The sequence below is a fragment of the Convolutriloba macropyga genome, chromosome 10 (genome assembly GCF_964194025.1).
Source record: "Convolutriloba macropyga chromosome 10, txConMacr16.3, whole genome shotgun sequence".
In the NCBI taxonomy this organism is placed as follows: Eukaryota; Metazoa; Xenacoelomorpha; order Acoela; family Convolutidae; genus Convolutriloba; species Convolutriloba macropyga.
In genome coordinates, this window is record NC_134477.1 from 41,916,181 (window position 1) to 41,938,067 (window position 21,887).

General features: G+C 35.6%; 1 protein-coding gene across 1 annotated transcript; it reads left to right on the forward strand.

Moving 5' to 3' along the window:
- Positions 1–2,827: 2,827 nt before the first annotated feature.
- Positions 2,828–21,347, forward strand: LOC142348554 (uncharacterized). The gene is made up of 3 exons (XM_075399939.1): positions 2,828–2,913; positions 8,405–8,545; positions 21,050–21,347. Exons 1-3 carry the CDS (start codon positions 2,841–2,843, stop codon positions 21,202–21,204), a joined length of 369 nt encoding a protein of 122 aa, XP_075256054.1. The 5' UTR covers positions 2,828–2,840; the 3' UTR covers positions 21,205–21,347.
- The last annotated feature ends 540 nt before the right edge of the window (positions 21,348–21,887 follow it).

Genomic DNA, 21,887 nt, shown 5'->3' on the forward strand with positions numbered 1-21,887 from the left:
ATGATGTTGAAACGAAGAACAAATATCTGCAAAATCAAAACGTTCATGTAAACTTTGCGCAAAAAATGCACTGGATTCGTTAAAACCATAAGTCGATAAGTTTATCACTGAATCCATTAAAATTGTTCAAATGCGCAATTTGTCAAAGCTCCTTGGCATATTTAGGATATATATATATATATATATATATATATATATATATATATATATATATATATATATATATATATATATATATATATGTGCAATTTTTCATTTTAAAAGCCAATAAAATGCGCAAATATAAAGGAAATTACAGACAATTTATGTAATTAATGTAAACAATTGGCCAAAACCGGGACGTTATGAAGATTAATTTATAGCCCACTATAAACGGATTGCGAATTGTTTACATAGACAAAGCTGAGAGTCGACAGAAAGATGTTTGAAAAAATGGCCACGTTTTTGAAAACAAGTTTTTTGGACACTCATAGTTAACATAGGATTTCAACTAAAAGAAATAGACTAACTTTCAACGCCTCATGAAACTGACTGCGCCTGTTTTTAAAAAAATTAAGTCGCAATACGACAAAATGATAACAAACAAAGGAAGGAGCCAAAACTTCATAAACAATTTTAAGAAACCACTGTGTTGATGAATATGAGATGCTATCTGCAAGAAATTTAAATCATCACTTGTTTTTCATCTGGACATTAAGTGGTATTCTTATTGATAGGACTACTTAGAGATTACAACAAAAGCAAACAAAATAACGAACAGTATTAAAAGCGATTATTAAAAGCTCAAATACTTATGAGATTAAATGGTCGAAGCCATCAGTCAAAACATACAACCAACAGAAAAATTAGTTTTTGAATCAACAAAAGAAGTTGAGAATTCTTGTTCAGTTTGAGCCCCATGGTTACAAAAATCAGAACAAAAAATAGACAATTGAAAAAAAAATATTTTACTTCGTTTGAAATTAAATTGAAAACCTTTGAAACAGTTAGCTAGAAACTGAAATCTTTTAAGGGCTTAAATTATACGTCTCGGGGAATCAATTGAGATCTATCCTTATCAGGTATATTTCTCACAACAACAAAAAGAACGACAAGCACAGATAAAAATAAAAAACTCTTCAATTCTCGCGCCGAGGAGTTTTGCCCAATTTATGTAACCAGGCACATGGATTTCCCCCAAAAATGATGGGGACAAAGTTTTAAGAGTGTTTAAATAAAAAAAAATACACCCTTTTATCGCTTAATTAAGGGCAGAAGAATGTAATGATTGGAATTAAAATTTTTTAAAAAATGGACGGAAGTAGTGAGGCTTGATCCCTCATCTTCTCTTTGTCGAATGTGTTACTTTCTCTGTCTCCATTAACCATTGCGCCCACTGCTACGTTCATTAGACATTTCGATTTGCTTATAATGGTAAAATTGAAGGAGTGTAAATTTTTATCAGACCACCCTACAGCAAACTCTTTGCAAAGATTGTAAAAAGAATAAAAATATGAGTGTAAATACAGAGTAATTTTATAAGGGTTAAACTTTTATTCTCTTTTCCCCAATAAATAGGAGTGGAATACGCATTACACACTAATCCCCACTAATTAGGTGTTAATTCGCTCGGGAAGATGAGCGGTAACTAGCGTTGACAAGTCAGAAATATCATAGCAATTTTCTTACATAATTTTGCGGTCAACTCGTTGAATTATGCGTTTATAAGGGCAGACCTTACATAATTTTGAGTTCAATTTAACATAGATCATACAAAAATACAACTCTTAAAGCTCTATTTGTCAGCCTAAGGAACCACATTTCTTATAACTCGGGTTGACCATTATAAAAGAAACTCACCAACCATAAAACGCCATAAATGGATTTCATGGAAACTTACTAAACATACAACGATCAAAAAAATTTCTAGTTTCGCTGACAAACAGTCCAAAAGGCCACGTGCAGTTCCAAAACAACGTTTATGTGCATGGTAATTAAATTTTCAGTACTTTACTTTTATGGTGCCGTACTTACCATAAAACGCCATAAAAATTGTTTTATGGACAATTTTATTATTACAAATTTTCCATAAAAGAGGCTGCAATAAAAAATGACAATTTTTTGAATTTTCTTTCTAATCAAGCCAAAAGCCCAGTTTTGGATCCATTAAACTTAAAAAACATAGAGTTCACTTTTATGGTATCTTACTTTACGTAAAACTCCACAAAAAAATTATGGACCGCTGAATGGTTACCAAATTTTCCTAAAATATGCTCAAATTATCCAATTTCGTTTCAGTTCTTTTGTCAAATCAGTTCCATGATCACGCTTTGAATTAATTAAATGTCAAAAAAAGATAAAATTCACTTTTATGGTATCTTACTTAGCGTAGAAACGCAATGAAAAAATTTATGGACCGTTTCAGGACGACCAGTTTCCCATAAAATATGCTGCCACACTAAATATCAAGTTTTTTTCAGTTTTTTGTCAGATCAGTTTCAAAATCAAGCTTGGAAGTGCGTCAATTCAGGACACTTAAAGCATTAACGGCAAAAAAAATACACTTTCTTTTTGGTGAAACAAGATCTTATCTTAGTCGTCGAAATTTAAGATCAAAGTTACGCGCATCTGGAGAACCATGGTTAAAACCAGCTCTTTGAGTTTTCTTCTCTGAAAAGAGTTAAGTCAAGCCTGATATTTGTGAAATCACAATTCACCTAAGGCTCAAAGAATTCATAAGAAAAACATTCGTAAATCTAAGAATCAGTATGGATTTGCAAATGTCTTTAGAGTTGCCCAGTACAGATTTACACATATTTTTGTACGGTACATTATTTGAATGTTTTTTTATTAAGGCTGACATGGACGCTGTTCGTGAGTGGGTTGTCTCCAAGGGAGTTTTGCGGAGCGGCGATGAAGCTGGTTACTGGACTGGTAGGTTGTTTACTGAGGTTTTCCTTCTTTTCGTTCTGCAGGAGTTATTACTGCAATAGTGATAAATGACATGAGTTTTTTGGGATTCTCTTGGTTTTACCAAGCAATAGGAGTTCACGAAATGAAGGGGAGTTATGGCGACTGTGTTCTTTAAACCAGATAACTGGCTGTGAAGCATTTAGAATTCAATGAATCTGAAAAAACATGTTTATTATAATCTGCTGAACACAGTTCAGACGCAGAGAACGGATTGAGAAAAAAGGAGTGCATATTGATGAGTTTGTATGTCTATTTTTGAAGTTAGCAGGGTTTTTTGCTGTTCTGTTTTGTGCAATTCAGAAACAAATTTGAGTGTCAAAAGTTTAACAGCACTGCTTACTTGGACTTTAATACTTTGGTTTCTACTTAAATAAATGCAACTTTTCTGTATATTTGGTGTTTTGTTGTTTTTTTAATCGCATACAGAGTCACTGATTTGAAAAAAAGTTTTTGCAAACACTATTGCTTTTGAGTCAAACATGTGAGATTTTATTTTTTTAACTGGTTTCATTTTGTGCGATTGTCTTGGAATGAATTGCTCCATTGGATAATCTATGATTTGGTATGAGTCATTATGGAAAAATTTGTATCAGACGACTTTTTGAGAGCTGCCATATTGTTATCACAAAAAGTAAATATTTAGAAAAAAGATTAGATTGATTATTTAGAATTTTGCTTTTTTTGATCCACTGAACACTAAATTCGTCAATTTGATCTTAATTTCATAAAAGGGTTGGAAAATGTCATTGTTATTTTTCATGGATTACCTTTGATCGTCTGGGTGAAATATCTGAATTCTTTTTCCGGAAGCCCTCTTACTCTATTTTTGTTTTTTTTGTCAACCTTGGGTTAATATAGTTTAATTGGAGGAGAATTTCTCGGTCAAATGAAAGAGGTTTCACTTTTCATTTTTTGGGAAAGGACAGCAACATATATCTCTTCAAAAGCATTTTTGAGGTTCTTGTTCTTCGCGATTTAGTTATCATATGTTTGTTCTATAGTTTCCTTCCTCGGAGTTTAGTTACAATCCTCTGAAAAAAACATTCAGACAAAAACCACAACAAACAAATTTTCAATTCACTATTGCCATCATAGTTTCCTATTTGTCTTTAGAAACGTCATTTCCATCGAAACCGACTGAAAACTCTGATTTCAATCTCGTTTTTTGAAGATTACACAGAAAAATTTCTAATGGACTGTTCTGACTGAAAAATCTATAAGGTTGGTCGAAGTCTGTGAGGCACTTAGAGCCAGAATGATAAAAGCCTAGTTTAGGCGTTTATATTTAATACGTCAAGATCAAGCAACGAAGTTTGCTGTCATTATTTAAAATCTAATTTGTGTGAATAAAAAATTTGAAGAATTCTTCTTCTGAAACAAACAGGTCAAAGTAACCGTTATTCATAATAGGAAAATGTGTAGTTTTAAGAAAAAAGGTTTGTTTACTGTTTTATCATACAAAACCGTAAATTTGCGGTTTGCGGTAAAACAAAACTCAAATACCCCCGTTCTTAATCTGTTTCCCAACAAAAAAATTTAGCAATTCAAAAGCGTTCATTTTAGATGAAAACAAATTGCAGCAATCTGGCGGTCTGAGCAAAATAGGTACACTTAACGTAGTTGCTATGCAACAGTAGTTGCAATTAAGAAAATTTGGAAAAAATTGTTTATCTCTGGACTTTTGTCTTGAAGCTTTGAAATCCTAAAGAACATTGCAAGATCAAAAAGTATTTTCCAGTGTCGAGGTTTTTGTCAAAAAGTAATGACAGAACTGCGGTAAATAGCGTTGAATAAGATTATTTCACCACAAAGAGCCTGCATCTTTTAGGGATGAAACCGGTTAAAGCGCAGAGTTTTGGCAAGACTTGCGATGTTTAGCGGTGATTTTTTTTCAAGATTTGCACCTTGCAGCGGTGAAATTTTATTTTGAATGCTTTCACGGGTATTCTTCCAAAAAAAAATTACCGTACGCCGTTTCGAAACTCTCACCCCTACATGTCAAGGGATTTTTATTCGACTGCGTCTTCTGTCGCCTACTTTTATTCTAATTTTTTTAAAAATTAAATCAGATTCAATAAAGTTCATGGAAGACATATGCGTTGATGTTTTTAACATTAGCAATTTTAGTGGAGAACTTTTTTCATTCTTAGCGATGAAAAAAATGGTTCACCGGTACCATAGGTACACGGCAAAAATGAAAATTTCACAGCTAAAATTGCAAAAATTACAAAACTTCACCGCAAAAAATGTACAGTGATTACATGGGGATGGACGTGAGATTTGCTTGGGGTAAATTTTTTTCTCACCACTACTTCAACTGATCAAAATCTAAATTTGTTCTAGAGAAGCTACCCCGAAAGTTCTTGATGTTTTCATACATAGGGGATCTCTGAATATGCATTTGATTTCATTTCAATAACTGTTTCTACTGATTGAGGTTTTTAGTGCTGATTTCTTTTCACCACTCTCAACGCATTTGCCGCTATTCTTATATCTTTTTTGCATCAATCTCAGCAGTTAAGATATTTGTGAGGTTTGGCAGTAAATTTGTTTGAGATTCGCAATTGTTAGCGGCAAATTTTTCTTTAATGCTCTCAACGCATTCGCCACTATTATTTTTTTACAATATATTGTGCGCTGGTTTTTTCCAGTTAAACGGGTGGTGAATTTTTGGAGGATTTGCCATTCATCCGCATTTATCGAACACAACTCTAACAATGGCAAGTTTTACATCTTTTGACCGCATTCACCGCAGATGTTACATTTTTAGCGATTTGTATCGTTGGCACCTCGAACCGGAGTTTTGTTGTTGTTTATTGCAAGTTGACTGCCAAAATCTCATTGCAATTTTTCTCTAGTGACTTGCTCCATATATTACAAAGAAAGCGGACATATGAGGTTCGGTTACTACTGGAAAGCTTTCGTGTCTCTTTATGTTGATTAATCCCATAGCCTACCAATACCCCACCAATAATTGTTGATCAAAAAACTTGTGTCCTCGGAGAAAATCAGAGATCATAAAACATCAATTTCTGTGAATACTCCAAACCAGATCCATATCATATCCAGAATCCTTATTTGTTCAATTCATAATTTTTCAAAAACAATACACTTTTTTTATCTGTTGAAAATGAACTAGCTCTCAGGTTAACTTCCAAAGCTTGTAGAAAAAACGACAAGATATAATCTCAACCTAACAGACAAAATACGCAAATTTTGTTAAATTTGCTGTTGCTCAGTAACTTCTAAAACTGTTTCCGAATTTAGAAAACGTTGTTTAATGGGACCGAATGAATAACAAAAGGTCAAACATTTTTTCCGTAAACTTTTCAAGTTGTGAAGTCGATATGCAACATAGTTTGATCGCTCCAAAACAATTTTTCCACAATTTGCTGAAACTTAGCAAATCTTCTTGGCAATTCAGGTGTCAATTTGTAGCCTATTTTTTTTATTTTATTTTAAAATAGCAAAAATTGTCAAACAATCAAGTTTGTAGAACTTTATTTTCATCACTGCCATTGGGCATCACTTTTAAAAGCCTTGACTTTGGAAGCAACTATCAAAAACACATTATTAATACTCTTTGTTGTCACTATTGCAACGTAAATTTTGGTAAATTTACGTTGTATGGTTGGTAAATTTTTATTTTTTATCTGTTGGCAGATATATTGCAAAATTTTTTTGATGATAAATATATTATAAGACCATTACATTACCACGCAGAGGTGTACCTCAAAATTGCTGCCTTAGTAAAAATTGCTCAAAAAATAGACGACAAAACGACGAAATTAGGAGACAAGCTTTGTATCGTATTCTTTGCAAAAGGAGTCGCTTCATATCGCGAAATAGAGATATCTTAAAAGTTTAAAATAGGTGACAGGTCTTTCAGCAGGTTTCCGCTCATTTTAGGTATCTGTTTTACGCAATAAATCTATCTCTAATCTGCAATTGAGCCTAACTAAAAGAGCGCTTTTTGAACATGCAAGAGTGATTTAATACTTCGTACAAAGCACTTTAATAGAAATTTAATTGAGTGATTAAAATAGAAACAGCTTAAAAGACAAAGTAATTTTGTAGTAGTAGTAGAAGTTTGTTTTTGTTAAATTAATTCACTTTATCCACTGCACGAATAGAGCTGTAGTCCTTTTATGTATATTTGTTCACGTTAAGCTTCCTAACATTTTGTACCTTTCTGAAGTCACTTTGTTTCGAAAAAATTAATAGCCACCTTTAAACCTGTAAATAGGCACAAAAAAATGTTGATTCAAAAATCAATAGACCCCTGTAAAACTGTGAAAAGTCGCAAAAGGTGTTCCAGCGATTGAAGAATTTTCAGAAAAAATGGTCATCCAAAACAGACGCCGAATGGAGGCATTTTTCAGAAAACAGTGCTAAACGCCTGTAAACCTGTAAATAGAATAAAAAAATGTTGAACAAACTCAGTTTAACAATTCATTTTGTGAATTCAAATGCAACCACTCATTAAATCAACATTGGCAAGAAAAAACAGAAGTCAATTCACATGCGACTTACCGAAATTTCAGTCTGTTCATTTTTTCGTTCTTTTTACAAATAAGAAGGGTTGATAAGTTGCTACAGGTAATCCTTTGATCTCTATATAAAACAATTTACTAAAAACAAAGTTTTTTGATGAATTAGCCAATAGCAAAAGAAAAATTATAAAACTGAAGGGCTTTTCAGAAATAAGTGATCTGTCAAATTTTAATAAAATTATCTCAAACAGTCAAGCATGAAAACAAATATAAGCATGATAAACCATAACTAAATAGTGAGGCGACAATCAAGAGTATAAGCTGATGCTTTTATCAGTTTCCTTTATCCTGAAAAGATACAGGTGTTTCATTAAAAGAAGTTAATTTATTTGTCAAAAATTTATTTGCGTAAAAAGAGCTTTGAGTGATGCCAATTCCATTTCCCAATCTACAACTCACATCAAAATAAAAACTTTGTGCTAAATTTGAGCCCTATATGGTATATTTTTGGAAAGTAAACCCCATTTAATTAACAAACACCATTTAATTAACAAATTGCTATCAATTAACAAACGCGCTTTAAAATAGGCCTAATTGCTGATTATAGATAAATTCATGGCAAAAATTAGATACATTCAGTGCGAAAAAGAGTTATCATGGTTGCAAAAAAGAGATACAAAATACGAGCAGACCTTTGATGCGTAGCGCGCAAAAAAAATTACACACAGCTTATATCTTAAATTCGCGTTTAAAATTTGGACACTTTTGCGGACACGGGTTGCGCAATTCCCTTCGATTGTGCCTGTTTTTTGCTGACTTATCTAATTTTTGCAAGGTTGTTGCATTTTCATTATATTAACATAAGATAAACGTACAAGAGATGCACAGATCGGGAAAACTTGCCCGTGACGATTTGGGTATACCTCTGCGGCGTCATGTAACGAACCATTTGATTTCAGAGTTCAAGCGGACTAAACCTGCTCCATTGGAAAACGGGACACTGAGCAGCGAAAACGAAGCTATTCGAAAAGACAGGTCTCTTTTCTCCTATTATTCAACACAAATGTCGGAAGATTTTTGGAGAAACGATGACCAACCAGGTTTGTTCCACACAGTGTCGATCACCAGGTACCTTTTCTTGGCAAACTTCTGTGTTTATTGAGGATATAAACTCGCATCTTACATTACAGTCTACAGAATTCCGTTTTGTTCAATTGCATTATACCCAATGCCATTAGATCCAACCAGCCATTTACCCAATGCCATATTACCCAGTGCCATTTATCCAATGCTTTTTTTAAATCTTTTTGTTCAATTATCCAATTACCAATCAGCAGCCTCCATTACAAGGAAGTTTTAACATGCTTAAGTAGTGGACAATATAATCCCATGTTCGGTTGTGATAATTTCAAATCAAGTGCCATTGTGACCTATAGTTGGCCATTTCGACAAATAGTTACTATGGTAGTTTCAACAATAGTGTAAATTAAAGTGGCAGTGGTTTTAATGGCATTGGATGTAATGGCATTGGGTATGATGGCATTAGGTAGAATTGGGCATAATTTCCCAACATCATACGCGCATTTGTTACTATTCTCCGCGAAAATTGTCGATAGTTTAATTAATAGCAAGAAACAAAAAATAGTTTATAAATAACAGCATTGAAGGACCTCAAATTAATAGTTATTAACTAAAACATCATATTGCAAATGTAAAATTACAAAAAATAATGGCTTTTCAGAACTTTGTGATATGTAGTTAAATTTTCAGCTAAAATATTTCTTGAGGATCCCACATAAGCCTTTAAAATTACTACTTTTTGTGCGCTCACACAAGTTATATTTAAATAAACTTAATTGAAAATTGCAAACTCGTTCTAGATCATCAGTTTTTCACAATACTCTTTTTTCAGAAACATCAGCGCCAAAATCTGAATTGAAGATGCTCTGAAAATTTGCAAGAAATGCACTGAAAACCGGTGAATTTTCGAAAAAACATTAACGTTGACTGATTTCATTTATGAATTGCTCAGGAATGTGAAGGCATTCCTTTTAAAATTTCATCGCACTTCAGCGTATTATTATGAAATTTTGCATAAAATCAGCATATTTCAGCGCGTTTCAAAGCATTTCAGTGGGTTCAGCTCTTTTCGTGCATAATTTGAGCACCTTCAGTGGACTTCCTAATGAATAATGCCCTGAAATTGCGCTGACATCTATGGGTCACTCAGAGCTGAAATATTGAAAAAATATATGCTGCGTCCGATCAACTTTTGGAATATTTTCAAAAAAAAAATACTGCATTGGGACATCTGTAGATTTTTTGAATTTGGGAAGCACTGGTGAATGCTGTTGTCACTTGTCGGCTATACGCTATATTGGCCCTTTGAGTCATTGCGTTAGTACTGGTTAATGCACCCATTAAACCCTCTTTTTCTAGTTGCTTATCAGTGCATTATCAACGTCAGATATGTAGAGCCTATTTAAATTGGTAATTTTTATGATACTTCATACGTCTCCGATTGGGAAAATCTCTTACTTATTGTCCCTTCCAATATTTTTTGAGGGTTCATACTAAATAATTTTGCTTTAATTTGTAAGAAAAGCGTCGATTGTGCTAAAATTATGTAACAAATGAGCTGAATGCGGTGAGATTCGCTTAAAAACATTGAACTTTGAAAAAGCTCCAGTTTATAAAAAGCTAATATGTGCGCAAACTTTGTAAGAAATGCATTCAACTTTCAGCTCAATTCATAACTAAATTCACTGGATTTCAACGCTTTTTGGCACTGATTCCTGAATTTCGTACTATTTCAATTGTTCTTACGTTAACGATTACCGTTTTGAAAGGAATGCGCCAAAAAACGCCGAAATGCGTTAAAATTGTGTAATAAATGCGCAGAGATTGAGCGCATTTCTTACTAAAAAACTCTTTATATTTATAAAATCAAAAAATAATTGGGGACCATATCAGGAATCAATGGCGCAGTGGATTAAGTTATGTCTACGGCTCTGAAGAACAGCGTGTCAACGCTAGTTTCTCTAAAAATTCAGTGGTTTTCAGCGCATTACTATTTAAAGCTTTTGGGCTGAAAATTCTAAAAAATCAGCGCATTTCAGCGCAATACATATCAGCGCATTTCAGCGCTTACATATTTTCTTAAAGAAAATATCTCGACCCGGGTATATTGTCTGAAGGTATCCCACAGCTTAGTGGGTATGTCTTTATGGCTCAATTATCATATTAATACAGTAATGGGAGCTGTAATATCGTGGGGGATAATTGGAAAGACCCGAAACGATATTGTTTTCATTAAGTAGCTGCTGTGAGTAGCTTCATCCTGAGTGAAAAGGTTTTCAAAAGGTCCTTTGCTCTTTCGTCGATAGCCAATAAAAATGGGTGCATGGACGTGTGACAGAACTTCTCCGTAATTTTATAAAGTGTCGTCATGTGAGTCGGCATTGCTGGTTTCGGTGACTATGTGCCGGCTACTGTGTTGTAATTGATCCCTCTGGATCATTTTCCACCTGACTCTCGAAAATGATATCAAATAAATACGGACGATAACCAATGAAAATCAAATTTGAGCTATGTGTAAAAATAGGATCCTTTCTACTTTCGTTTTTTAGGCAGACGAACAGTCAAGATCAGACTTCAGCTTGCTTTCAAAGTTTTCCCCACTTTTACGTTGTTTTCGCGTTACTCATTTTTACCTCTATCGCTTCTGGGCAGCCTGCCCAGAAAATATTCCTAAACAGATAAATGAGAAAAATCTCAATTTTAATGCTTCATTATCAGTAAAACTTTTCCTAAATTAGTATAGATTTTCCGCATACTCGTCTAAAAGATATTTCCAGGTTTAGGTCCAGACCCAAATTGAGCTCTGATTTTCAAGTGCTGGAAAGGAAATATGTGCAGGAAGCAAGAGACGAAGTTGGTTCAGAAAAACGTTTTTTTCTCAGTTGACAGAGGATTTCAGCAGTGCTACCAGAGACTTGATTGTTCTTCAGCAAGTCATAACTGTTTTAACTCTTTTGTGAAGCATGCATCTCATGATCTCATCAATTTTCTTACTTCAGCCCCTCATCAACGCCTATAATCAACGCACACCTCAACTGGTGTTAAGTTGGCGTTGTGTGGGTCTGGAAAAAAAGTCAACAAGTCCATATTTCCAAACGGGAAAAAACCACTTCAGAAAACCCTTTCCTAGGACAAATCAGCGATGCAAGCATTTTCATCTCAGAAATGAATGGATCAAAAATTTCGAATCATCTCCCTTAACAGGAAGAAAGTCACAATCTGAAAGTAGAGGACCTTAAAACGACGAAAAGTCAGATTGTTAATGAGAATCCGTGGGCCCACAAATATTCAGAGAGATTCAGATACCATACCCGTAACTCTTTCTCAGGTTTCTCCCTACCAAAATTTCTTCCATCTGGATTCGTCTTTTCCAATGCCATAAGTTGATTAAAACGAACGTATCTTGCTCTACCTTATTAGCTATATTAGCGCGCTCTTTTCTGGTCAAACTGACTGGGTGACAGCGTATTGCGCAGCTAGCCGAGATAGCATGCAAATTCATGTTATAAACGTGAATCTGTTTAAATCGAGGAAGTTCTGAGTCTCCCACATATCTTCAAAAAGACCTTTCGCATCGAGTCTCGAGCTTGATGTTTCTGAATAGCTGTAACGCAATTTTATATTGCAGCATGAAACATTTTCAAGAGTTTTTTTTATATAACGTTAGCTGCTGAAGTTGTAAGCCATTTTATTATTGTATTCTATTAAATAACAACTCCCTACCGTGATCACTGTTCACAAATCCCCTAACTACAGTTTACTCTGATCGTAAGATGAAGCGGAAAATCATTCAAAGTACAGCCTGCCATAAACAATTTCTCAAATTTATTGATAAAATTGTATTTGAATAATGAATTCACCAAAATTATTGGTAATAATGACTAACTATACTGAATACTTTTCTTCAGGAAAAAATACTCCCCTTAAATATTTCACACTCTAAATAATACAAAGTAATACATTCTTTCTCGTCAAACCAATGAGAAAAAAACGATCGTCAGAAATCAAAAGACATGTCTACTTCTGCCTTTTCGACAAACACTTCCCTAGAATTTTTACCAGCATAGATAAATTTTTGGCATCCTAAATTACGTAGGAAGATTATGTTGGTCTAACTGCCATACATAACACTAACTTAATTCCTCACTGTTGCAGAATGAACGGGTTTTTTCTCTCTGTTTTCGGGTTTTCACTGGTGTATAGAATGCGGACTTTTCAATACCCTTACTCGTGCAGTGTTTTTCGGAGTGCCAATTGGGACTTTTTTCCATTACGTCTTTGTGTTGCTCAATAGATTCAAGATTTTTGTAAATTTTCACGATTATCTTTTCTCCTCTTCAACAAGTAAATATGGAACATATTAATTGTTGGTATCAGCATAACTAAAAATAAACTTTTGAATGTTGGCTTATAAAAGCTGCCAAATGGCGCGAATAAACCTGAACTCAATGAGTCATTAAAGTATTTTACGCCATATTTGGACAATTTTTGGGGACAGCCATTTCATTATAGTTTTTGAGTTCTACTCATAGCAATTCGAAATAATGCCTGTTAATTCAAATGTCACCCTTTTGTTTGTACACCAACATTTTTCCACACGTTAAGCCAAAATCACAACTGCCAAGTTTCTGGGGTGGCAAACTGGTTCGAATAAAAATTATATTGTTCCTAGAAAAGCCAGAGCACAAGTCACACTTTGAGGAGAACTGTCGTACAAAATGAGAAACTGTAGGATTGGTTGATCGGCGACGCCAATTAGATTGAACTACAAGCGAGTGTTTAGCTGTAAATTCGCGGAGCGAATCAATGCTAAATTTTGTCGAGTGGAATTTAATTATTCTAGTTACAAAATAAATCCCGATTTGGCTGAGCGGAATCGCACTTCTATTTTGTACTAGTGTTTCGCTTAGCGAAATACAGTTTACTTTTGAATCGTATAGATTAGACTTTGGCGGAACGATTTCGAGAAAAGAATTTAGTCAACTGATTTGAATTATGAATTGCAGAAGAATGAAATTGAAAGAATTAAAATGGTTGAACAATAACTTATTCATATCATCAGACAACTTAAAGCGGCAAATCTTTACAAGATTTATGAACAGACATTCAATCATGCAACAATTTGTAAACAAATTTTAACGACGTGAAATCTTAGGATTTGATCTTCAGAAATCTAACTTTACAAATTGAACAAATTTTAAAGAGCGAAATGAACTAGATAAATGATAATGGATTAACTTAATTTAGCAACTCAAAACTAAAACTTTTAAGATGAAGGTACTATTATACCACATTTCCCCCTTTGGAGAAGTAAATAATGAGAATTATTTAGCAGAAAATTAGTAAAATATGTACTTGTTAATTAATTAATACCATAAAGTTTTGAGAGTTTAAATGAAGTTTTTGAGTAATGTTTATTTTGAGATATTTTTCAGATCAGTCACTCTCGCTCTCATAATAACGTTCCGCCTCGCCAACTGTCATCGACACCTCAGGTCCTTCGTAGTTTGGTGAAACGTAGTATTGAACTGGAAAAGCGGGAGTTGGTGAGCATGGCGGCACTGTATAGTCCGATTCTACATGTTGGGTTTGTGAAGCGGCCGTTTGAATCTGCGAGATTAGAGTTTTGTTTTCTATTTGTTGTTGTTTCAATTTCTGCCGTCTTTTTTGTTTTCCTGTTACACTTGAACTGGATGTCATTGGGGGGCATGTTTGTGACGAAGCTGCCGATTCGTCAGTTTCAGTGACCGAAATTGATGCTCGTGTTCGTTTGGCGGGCATTAGAATAGCAGAGGCTTTACTAGCGGCTTTTCTTTTGGGTCGACTTGGCGGTTCTGCTATTACGATACTAGATGTGGGGAGGTCTATTGGCGCTGCGGATTGAATATCTTGATCTGGTTGTTGATTTGGCGGCGCGATTGATACATGACGCTTTGGTTGAATCGGCATCTTTACTCGTAGTGCCCGTGTTACGTTAGAGTGGATGGACGACACAGTGCTGATATCATCAGCGATTCGACGGTGTTTCATTTTCTTTCCTCCCTCAATTTTTCTTCGCGACTCTTTTGCATGATTGTTAATAAGCTCCTCCGTAGTTTTTCCTGTTGGAATCTTTGGTCTCCTATTGGCATAGGCTTGAAGTTCTGTCCCCCTCTCTGCTTTTGTCCCAAATTTAGCCAAATTGGAGTTCCGGATTGTGACTTCTCGTTTGCCAGGCTCTTTTATGACAGACGTGTGTTCGTCTGTTTTAATTACAGAGGAACCGGGGGCCAATACTTCATAGAGTCCATCTAGACTCTTCTTGGACCTTTTAGTCCTTGGTCGTTTCTTTGCCAGTTTTAACTCTAGTGAAGTCTCTGTCCTCGGTAGTGGTTGACATACATCCGGATGTAGGATGAAGCGGGACTCTTTGTTAGGGTCTTTTTGTTGTCGTTTTTCCGCATCTTTACATAAGTGAAATTTGTTGTCCTCCACTTCTGTGTCACTCCTTTCTTCGTTCGTCCAATTCTCATCTTTAATTAGTTGATCCCATCTAACTGTCTCCAGATCTAAATATTTATTTAGAATGTTATTGTATGTTAGACTTTTAGGGTCTGGCTTTGTTGTTATGTTACTTAAAGGCGTATTTGCTTTTCGACCAAAATGTGCTTCAAATGGTGATATGTTTATCGTCTTTTGACGACAGATTCGCAGTTGATATATTATTGAATTTATTGAAGCCTTTATATTAAATTGATTTCGTGCCGCCGTTTTAATACATGCTAGACGATTCTTGATTGTTTGAATTAGCCTCTCCACTAAGCCAATAGCTCTGTGATCGTGTATTGGTGCTTCAATTAGCTCTATATTATTTTGATTACAGAATGCTTTAATTCGCTGGCCCGTTTGACATCTAGCTTGATCTAGTCTAATTGCACGGGGTATACCGTGTAATAAAACGTATTCTTGAAGGAATTTCAAAATGTTATCTGCATTCGCGTTTTCAAATACCTCAGCTGATGGAAATTTTGAAAATCGGTCAATACATGCAAGAAAGTAGACTTCTTGATTTTTCTCATTATATATGGGTCCGCCAAAATCAATTTGAATTTCTTCATTGGGAACTTTACATAGTCTTAATGGTGCCCATTTTTTAGTTGGTATTATAGATTTTAAATTTTTACCGATTTTCACACACGGGTTGCACTTCGCCGTCTTTGTGGCCAAATCACGATGCATATATGGCCACCACGCGTGCGATGCCATGTCTGTCATGCCCCATGTACCCGGATGCGTGGCGTGGATTGCGTCCACATAGGCGTCTTTTATTGTGTGCGGGAGTGCTATTCTATCGTCAATACATACACACCCACTCTTCACATGAAGATCTTTCCAGTAACTGTGTATGTACGGCGAGATCTGCTTACAACGATCCTCGTTACCTGTGAGGATACAGTCACGAATTTCTTTAAGTATTGCGTCTTTTGTCGTTAGACTCGCCATCAGAGAGCTGGAAAATATTTTCGATAACGCGAAATTAAACGAGTCTAGATATAACTCGTCGACTGAAGTGGAAGTGCCTGTTGTGTCTGTTGTCGGTGTTGTTGGGGTACTAGGTGCGGCTGGGACAATTGGAGCGGTTGATGCAATTGAGGGCCCTGCATCCGCGAAGCGAACTCTTGATGGAGTGGATTGCTTAACAGACATGAGCGTTTCTTCGTCGGAATTCGGCTGGGACATCATGTAAACTTGTCTAAATTTTTGGGCTATTCGCTGGAAATTGTTTAAATTACTATGCGAGTGATCAGCTGAGCGATTGTAGGCAGAAAGCGAGTTTGGAATGTTGGCTATTTCAATTTTGGGTTTGGTATTTGCATTAATTGGGCTTAATTCGCTAATTGAATTGTCAGTTAGCATAATATTAGAATGTTCTGGATTTCGCGGTGCCAATTCACTACCAAATTTGTTAATGGAATTTAGATTATTCTCGTCGCATTTTGTGGGTGGATTTCGCGCTGCGAAATCAACGTAATTTTCAGCATTTAATAGAAAGCGTTTCGCGCCGCGCTTAATTACGTCCAATTTTGCTACTATGAATTGTTCATCGTATGTAGATATATTGGCAGCTTGTTGATGTGGGTCGCGAGAAATGTAATCCACTAAGCCCATTTTTGAGCCAGGAAGATGGTCAATTGAAAAATCAAATGGCAATAATCGGTCCACACAACGTGTTAATCTGCTATTGTATGGCTTATTAGATCTATTTTCTCGCATTATTCATAAGAGGGCTCTATGATCAGTGATGACGGTGAATGGTTTTCCGTAGAGATAGTATTTAAAATGTTCGATAGACCAAACCACCCCTAGGAGTTCGAGTTCGTTAACACTGTATCTATCTTCTACTGAATTAAGAAATCGCGATGCGAATGCTACAGTGTGCCAACCATTAGGCGTTCGTTGCTCCAATGCACATCCTAATCCTTTACGTGAAGCATCGCATTTAATTCGTGTTTCTAACTCTGGATTGAAATGTTTATTTTCCGTTGTTTCCGCAATTCTCTCTTTAATTAAGCAAAAGTGTTTTTCGTGCTCGTCCGTCCAGATGAACTTAGTGTTTTTCTTTAACAAAGGTCTAAGAGGGTAACATAGTTGAGACAGTTTCGGAATGAATTTTCCTAAGTGATGAAGTGACCCCATAAACGATCTAAGTTTTTTGAGGTTAGTTGGTGCTGCTAATTTTTCAATTGCGTCTGTTTTACTTGAGAGAGGTGTTACACCTGACTGTGTAATGTTGTGACCTAGCCATTCAATTTTGTCTTTAGCAAAATGACATTTTGCCAAATTAATTCGCAGATTTTCTTGGTCAAGTCTTATTAAGCATTTTTGTACCAAATCCAAGTGTTTTTCGATTCTTCCTCTGCTTACTATTAATATGTCGTCCAAAAAACAGAATGTATTTTCCAAACCCGCAAGAGTACAGTCAATAGCTTTTTGAAATTCTGCTGGCATATCTGTTAATCCGTAAAATCCCGTTTTAAATCGATATGTTCCTGTCATATCTCCACTAACAATATTAAAGTTACAATGGCGGGCCGTATCGTCATGTAAATTGAGTTGGCTGTACGCGTACTGCAGATCAAGCGTTGTAAAATATGCGGTCTCTTGCGGCGCCGATGACAGTGTTTGCGAAATAGTTTGAATTAGTGAGTCAATGTTCGGCATTTGGTACTTGTTTTTATGAATCGCTTTGTTGAGAATTTTTGAATCCAGTGCTATTTTTATTGACTGATCCTTTTTCACAGTGATGACTATTGGGGATATGAAAAATTGATCTGAACAATTGTTTAATTTTTCTATGTGTCCTTCATTAAGCAGTTTTTCTAACTCGATTTTTACTTTTGGTTGGAGGTGTATTGGTACTTTTCTTCCTTTTTGATGTACAACTCGATAGTTTCTGTGAAATTTGGAGTTTACTGTATGATTTTTTGATTTGCCAATTCGTGATATTAGTTCAGGAAACTCTTTTGCTAGTGATTTTTTTATTACGCACGTTTGATCCACGTTGTTAGCTTCGATTTTTGGACAAGGTTTTTGAGTGATTGTAATGCCTAATTGGTCAAAAAGGTCTCTTCCTAATATTGGTCTAAATCCGTCAGGTACTACTGTAATTCTTGCTTTCGAGATATACCAGTCGTTGCATTTTACAGGAGTTTTCAATGTTCCAAGTGGTTGAACTATATCATTCGAAAAAGACTTCAATTCTTGTGGCTTTTTCTCTGACCATTGGGATTGGATACAGTTGAACATTATTTCTCTTGCTAATGACATGTTTATTATGGTACAGCCACTACCGGAATCAAGTAGTAAGTCACAATTTGTGTTACCAATAATGATTGATAAATTTTGCAAAGTTATATTCGGTGAATCAACGTTTTCGATAGTAGCGACATAGTTATCGTCAGAGGAATCGTAGTCTGAGTGGGTTTCCTCATTATAGTTTATGTAGTTAACATTTTGGTTTTCTTGACTTGAACTTTGATTTGAAGTTTCTACATTTTCTACTGTGTTAATTCGATTATTTTGTTGATTAGTTCTCGAATTATTAATTCGTCGACGACATACTTTTGCAAAATGGTTTTGCAAACCACAATAATTACATTTCTTACCCATGGCGGGGCAAACCTGACGATGTGTTGGTGTCCAACTTTGACCACAGCCACGGCATTGTCCAATGGAGGTGCGGTTCGTTGTTATCCTTGTCGATTGATTACCACGCGCACCCGCGCCGCGAAATCGACTATTCTGTTGTATCGCGTTTACTGCGTTGCCGTTTCCTCCATTGTTGGATGAAATCCGTTGTTGATTTTGGTTGCCCATTTCCATGTTCACTGCAATACTGAGAGCTCTTTCTGGTTCTACCGTATCTCGAAGTAGCTCTCGTTGAATGTCGTCGTCTAACATGTTTGTAATGAAGATATCCCTTATTATGGCCTCCTCGCGGTTTTCAAAATCGCAGTTTTCTGCTAGCTCCTTTAGAACACTGTAGAATTGCTCAACTGATTCGCCCTTCTTTTGTTTTCTGGAAAAGAAGACATATCTATCGAATGTAATGTTTCTTGGGCGAATGAAGGCGATCTCCATCATTTCCCAAAGTTTGAGGGTTGACAAATCATAGATATTGTCATGTGGGAATTTTTGTGTTAGCAGACGTCGTCCTTCCGTGCCTATACTTAAGTATAACAGAGAGACGCATTTTTGGTCACACAAGTTCCATGGTCGTTCTCCACAAAGTATTCCTGCCTCAATTATTTTCTGACATTTGAGCTCCCACTGCAATTTCAATTGATTATTTCGAATTCGTCTGTCTCTTTCTGTTTCCTCTGTCGCATCTTCGATTGATGCCTCATATTTCGGTTCTGCCGGCAAACGAACTTCTGTCGGTTTAGGTTGCAACAATGTATCGATTGTGATGTTTTCCCGAGCGAGAATCGCTAATTTCACTTGTATTCTCCATTTCTCCCATCTGATTGGTGGGTCAGAAGTCGGCCGTTCCCAAAATGGCTCTATCGATAGAGGTGTTTTTCGGGATTCGCGAGCTGGCTGCGCCATGTCGTACAAAATGAGAAACTGTAGGATTGGTTGATCGGCGACGCCAATTAGATTGAACTACAAGCGAGTGTTTAGCTGTAAATTCGCGGAGCGAATCAATGCTAAATTTTGTCGAGTGGAATTTAATTATTCTAGTTACAAAATAAATCCCGATTTGGCGGAGCGGAATCGCACTTCTATTTTGTACTAGTGTTTCGCTTAGCGAAATACAGTTTACTTTTGAATCGTATAGATTAGACTTTGGCGGAACGATTTCGAGAAAAGAATTTAGTCAACTGATTTGAATTATGAATTGCAGAAGAATGAAATTGAAAGAATTAAAATGGTTGAACAATAACTTATTCATATCATCAGACAACTTAAAGCGGCAAATCTTTACAAGATTTATGAACAGACATTCAATCATGCAACAATTTGTAAACAAATTTTAACGACGTGAAATCTTAGGATTTGATCTTCAGAAATCTAACTTTACAAATTGAACAAATTTTAAAGAGCGAAATGAACTAGATAAATGATAATGGATTAACTTAATTTAGCAACTCAAAACTAAAACTTTTAAGATGAAGGTACTATTATACCACAAGAACAATACGCTTTGAAAAGCACATTTGCTAAAATTAGTGACAAAGCTAACATTGTAGACAAAACGTTAAGAAATTAAAACAAAATTGGCCAATTTCTTGATGCAAAAATGGGCGACAGTAGCAATGCCTAAGTTGGCGACCCAAAACAAAATACTAGATTAAATCAGCGACGAGATCAAAGGAGTAGAATCAATAAAGTGTCATCATTTTACGCACACTTAAAATGCGAAAACTAAGGACAGAAATATCAGCGTTTGAGCTTGTCGCCGTTTTCTTGCATTCGCTTATATTTTCCTGATCTTAGTACATATGTGCAGAAAACAGCGACTATGCTGAGTATGTCAACTCAGTACGACGTGGTTTTAGTTATGCAATGAACTCAACTCCTCGGGGCGTCAGGGAGCATTTTTTTTACCAAACCAGTGCCCTGGACTTATTTGTGCGTGACTCATTTGTCATTTGCGTGGATCAGATCAGGCTTATGATAATAGGTTGAGAAAACTTTCAACTGTTTTCGCTCGATCTTTTCTTCGCGGTCCCTTATAGCGTCTCACTATTGCTCGCATAATAAATGAATCAAAAATGAACCTCGTTAAAACTCTAGTTGAGAAAATCTGATGCCTGGAACTCTTTTGATCTCAATTGAACTGTATTTTACATTAATTGCAGGTAATCTGCAAAGTTTTCCTAGACTGTTCAAAATTGTAATCGACTGTTTAATGCAATGCTATAACTTCTACTCATGTCAGATTTTCGAAAGTAAGTCGGTTAAAATAAAAGTTTTACAATCTAATATCAAAATTTAATCAGTCGGGAAAAACTATCTCTGCTAACAACTCGCAATTACAGGTGATAAACTTGACGTGAGAGACGAGATGTGCACAGCTCAGAGCTACCCTACAGATCCAGCATACGCTGGCCTCGATGATTACCCTTGTTCAGGGTACCAGTTGCACTACCCACTATGTTTGTATTATCCACCCAGACCCCCAGCAACGTCGTAGAAAAAATTGGGCTATCTCGGCTACGGGTTAACACTTCACTTCCTGCACGCGCACAATTATATGAATTGCTTGGTTGCACCGGTACATATCCAATTAAATATTTTCTTATCATGTAACCAGGAAATTTAATGTACTTGACATGCTAGATTTCATTGTATCTCTGTATCAAGAAAGACTACATTGCTTGTTCACAGAATATTTCTAATGTTGCCACACATGGCAAAGTTTCCTTATGATTGTTCTCATATCAAAAAAATTAAGCCACAAATGTCATTTTCAAAGCCATTTCACGCAACTTTTTCATAGCGAGAAAATCACGAAAGATTTGATGCATCAGAACTCACGGGATAGAAATTCATATTAAAATTCCTAATAAAATGAAAAATTTGAGAACTATACAGGCTCATAAGAATGCATAATCCGTTACAATAGATGAGTGTTGACTGCAACCACTCTTCTGCAATAGGAGTTCCAGGTTTTCGCGGCAGGCGCCAAAAAAACTTCACTCTTGTATATTGGATGAGGGTTCACAAATGATGATTTGAAAGCAAGCTTCATTAAACTCAAAGCTTCTTTTTTGATTATCAAGATTTTAACAAGATAAATTCGTGGCAAAATAAAGGTGTCAAAACGTCATACCCAGGTTGATGTCCAGACCCAAATTGATGTATGATCACACTCAG